Raw genomic sequence first — 3,935 nt, 5'->3', positions numbered from 1 at the left:
CAGGATCCTCCTGCAGGGTGAGATGGCCTTGGTCCAAGCACATGGGGCCCAGGAAGGTGTGGGAGCCATGTCCCCCGAAGAGGGTGTCCAGTTCCATCACTTCCGGAATATTGAACCATGGCACCTCCCTCCTTCTCATGTGCTAGAACAGCCTCTCCTAGTGCTCACAGAAGGCTCCAGGCAGTACTTAGCTTCTGCTGCTAAAGAAGCTTCAATGAGAAGTGATAGAGTTCAAGAACAGAAATTCTGGAACGAATTGCCCAGGATGGAGGACTGGGAGGAGAAGGCACAGGAAGGAGCTAGCAAAGCCCCTTGCAACCTCTGAACTCTTAGGTTTGGGACAGAGACTCTTGGTTTCCTGTTCTGTGATGAAGGCAAATAGTGGTACCTGTTTCAAGGGTTGTTGGAAAAATTAAATGAGATGCTATATAGTGTTCTCTTGGAAGGGAATTTGGCAAATGGCATTAAGCATGACAGACGTATTCATGACCATTGTTCCTGGAATTATTTTACCACTTGTGGCACATGAGGACCCAGGGATAACCCACATGGCCCCCTTCATCCACATGCCTCCACTGTCCCTGACTCTTAGGCCCTGGATGGTTGGAGCCTGGGAAGGCTGGGGGCAGCCCCGACCCTCATCACCCCACAGAGGGTCTGGTTGCTTGAACGCCATCCTTCCTCCTGGCTGCAGGGACCCCAGTGGCCCAAATGGCAGAGGACCCATTGATGGGCAGCAGCTGGGGCACCTCATTGTGACCCCCGGGGGCTGTGGAGAGCAGAACATGATCCACATGACGCCCACTGTCATCGCGGTGCACTACCTGGACCACTCTGAGCAGTGGGAGAAGCTTGGCATTGGCAAGCGGCAGGAAGCCGTGGATCTCATCAAGAAGGGTATGACCCCTTCCCCTATTGGAGGCCCCCACTCTGAGGCCCCTCTCTGAGCTCCTTCCTCCTCTGAGGCCCCGCCCCTTCTCTGAGACCTCCCGCTATTCCCTCTTTGAGACCCTGGTCCCTCTGAGTTCCCTCTCCCAATGAACCCCCCTGAGAGCCCTTCTCTCTCTGAACCCCCTCTCCTCTGAGAAGCCCTTACCCCTCCTCACTCTTTCCTGAATGCTCACAGAAGGCTCCAGGCAGTACTTAGCTTCTGCTGCTAAAGAAGCTTCAATGAGAAGTGATAGAGTTCAAAAACAGAAATTCTGGAACTAATTGCCCAGGATGGAGGACTGGGAGGAGAAGGCACAGGAAGGAGCTAGCAAAGCCCCTTGCAACCTCTGAGCTCTTAGGTTTGGGATAGAAACTCTTGGTTTCCTGATCTGTGATGAAGGCAAATAGCGGTACCTGTTTCGAGGGCTGTTGGGAAAATTAAATGAGATGCTATATAGTGTTCTCTTAGAAGGGAGCTTGGCAAATGGCATTAAGCATGATAGACGTATTCATGACCATTGTTCCTGGAATTATTTTACCACTTGTGGCACATGAGGACCCAGGGATAACCCACATGGCCCCCTTCATCCACATGCCTCCACTGTCCCTGACTCTTAGGCCCTGGATGGTTGGAGCCTGGGAAGGCTGGGGGCAGCCCCGACCCTCATCACCCCACAGAGGGTCTGGTTGCTTGAACGCCATCCTTCCTCCTGGCTGCAGGGACCCCAGTGGCCCAAATGGCAGAGGACGCCATTGATGGGCAGCGGCTGAAACACCTCATTGTGACCCCCGGGGGCTGTGGAGAGCAGAACATGATCCACATGACGCCCACGGTCATCGCGGTGCACTACCTGGACCACACTGAGCAGTGGGACAAGTTTGGCATTGACAAGCGGCAGGAGGCCCTGGATCTCATCAAGAAGGGTATGTCCCCTTCCCCTATTGGAGGCCCCCACTCTGAGGCCCCTCTCTGAGCTCCTTCCTCCTCTGAGGCCCCGCCCCTTCTCTGAGACCTCCCGCTATTCCCTCTTTGAGACCCTGGTCCCTCTGAGTTCCCTCTCCCAATGAACCCCCCTGAGAGCCCTTCTCTCTCTGAACCCCCTCTCCTCTGAGAAGCCCTTACCCCTCCTCACTCTTTCCTGAACGTTTTCAGAGTCCCTGCACCCTATAAGCTCCCCTCCTCTCCAGACATTCCTCCTGGTCCTGAGCCCCCTCTTTCCTCTCTGAACCTCCCCTTCCCCACTTCACAGAATCCTTGTTTCTCTCTAAGCCTCTCTCCTTCCTGGCATACCCACACCAGCCACTGCCTCCACTCAGCCCTCGCTCCCCCAGTGACACTTCTCTCTTCCTTGCAGGTTACACGCAGCAACTGGCCTTCAGGCAACCCAAAAGGCCTTTGGCGGCCTTCCTGGATATGAACTCCAGCACCTGGTGAGCCTGCCCATCCTTGGCCCTGCACCCCTTTGAGCAGAGCCTGGGCCCTGGCCTGGGGTGATCTAGGCTGGCCTCCCCCCCACACACAGCCCTGTGCCTCTGGACCCCTCCACCTTCAGAGTCAAGGTGCCCACTAGCTGAGTGACCTACCATCACTAAGCACTGCCTACAGGCAACATTGGGTCCTGAGACCTGGCCCAGGAAACTGGGCACACCTGAGCAGGCCCTGGCCCTCTCTGCTCCTTGCTTGGCTGGGATGGCAGTCTCTGGATCCCAGAGCCAATTGGCTCTGTGCCCACCCCAGGTTGACAGCCTACGTGGTCAAGGTCTTCTCTCTGGCCACCAACCTCATTGCCATCGACTCTGAAGTCATCTGTGGAGCTGTCAAGTGGCTGATCCTGGAGAAGCAGAGGCCTGATGGAGTCTTTCAGGAGGATGGGCCTGTGATATCCCAATTAATGACTGTAAGAGGCCAGATTCAGGGCAGGCTGGGGGAGAGGAATGCCTGAGTGCCCCCGCATGGACAGGAGACAGGCTCCATCTGCCATTTGCCCAATTCCCAGCGTGGGTTGGACAGAAAAATAAAGGAGCCACGAATGTCACTTCTCGTTTGCAATAACCAGAGACCTCAGGGTCCAGTGCAAAATGAATGTTCCCTAGCCCCCCATTGCTTTGAAAAAAACCTGAGAGGTCCTTAGAATTGTGGTTTTCAAACTCTGGTCTCCAGGCCAAAAGCGCCAGCATCAGCTGCAAGTTTGTTAGAAATGGACATTCTTGGGCTGGATCCACATGCACTAATCAGAAACTTTGGGGTGGGGCCTAGGAATTGGGGTTTTAATAAGCCCCCAACTCCAGGTAATGCTGACGTGTGCCCAAGTGAGCGAACCACAGCGTCAGCCTGGCCTTTTGGCTTCCAGCCTCATAGCCTTCCCTCTCCCAACTCCATCTGTACTGCCTGGAGCCTTGCTCCTGTGCACAGGGCCTTTGCACATGTTGTTCCCACTGTCTGGCATGTTACCATTGCCCTCTTTGACAGTTGAGTCCTACTCACTCTTCAGATTGTGGCTCCACCTGTCATCCCTTGGGGACACCTTTCCAACTGCCCTGACCAAGACACCCCTCGCTATCCATTCTCAATGTGCAACACTCGTCAGTTTGTAATGATGGATCTGTGATGAGCTGATTGGTTCATGCCTGTTCCCCCTATGAGATGGGGAGCTCCATGAGGGCTGGAGCCATCTTACCCACAACACCAGCAACATTTACAGAATGAGTGAGTGAATGAATGGATACTAGATATGGCCGTCCTGTGAGACACTGGGGAGAGAGCTACCCCTGCCCTGCCCCGCTGATCCTACAGGGGGCATGGTTGGCATGAGGGGCACACGGGTTACCGAATCCTTATTTCCTGCTCCACACCCTAGGGTGGCTACAGACATGCTGAGGAGAAAGATGTGTCCCTCACAGCTTTTGTTCTCATCGCACTGAAGGAGGCTAAAGATATTTGTGAGAGACAGATCAATGTAAGTGTGCGTGCCCTTCTCCGCACCCCCCGCCTTTCCCCCCTCCTG

General features: G+C 54.8%; 1 protein-coding gene across 1 annotated transcript in view; it reads left to right on the top strand.

The window, feature by feature from the left end:
• Nucleotides 1-4: 4 nt before the first annotated feature.
• Nucleotides 5-3,935, top strand: part of LOC102239935 (complement C3) — a gene marked incomplete at its 5' end in the record, with an annotated part of 16,597 nt that continues 12,666 nt past the window's right edge. The window contains 5 exons of the mRNA XM_014546419.1: nt 5-17; nt 1,651-1,854; nt 2,286-2,361; nt 2,669-2,828; nt 3,789-3,887. Of these exons, the coding sequence (XP_014401905.1) occupies nt 5-17; nt 1,651-1,854; nt 2,286-2,361; nt 2,669-2,828; nt 3,789-3,887 (552 nt within the window). The remainder of the gene's footprint in view (nt 18-1,650; nt 1,855-2,285; nt 2,362-2,668; nt 2,829-3,788; nt 3,888-3,935) is intronic.

Source organism: Myotis brandtii, unplaced genomic scaffold (assembly GCF_000412655.1).
Source record: "Myotis brandtii unplaced genomic scaffold, ASM41265v1 scaffold4446, whole genome shotgun sequence".
Taxonomy (NCBI): Eukaryota; Metazoa; Chordata; class Mammalia; order Chiroptera; family Vespertilionidae; genus Myotis; species Myotis brandtii.
The sequence above is the reverse complement of the archived record's forward strand: the minus strand, read 5'-3'. Positions and strand labels throughout refer to the sequence as shown.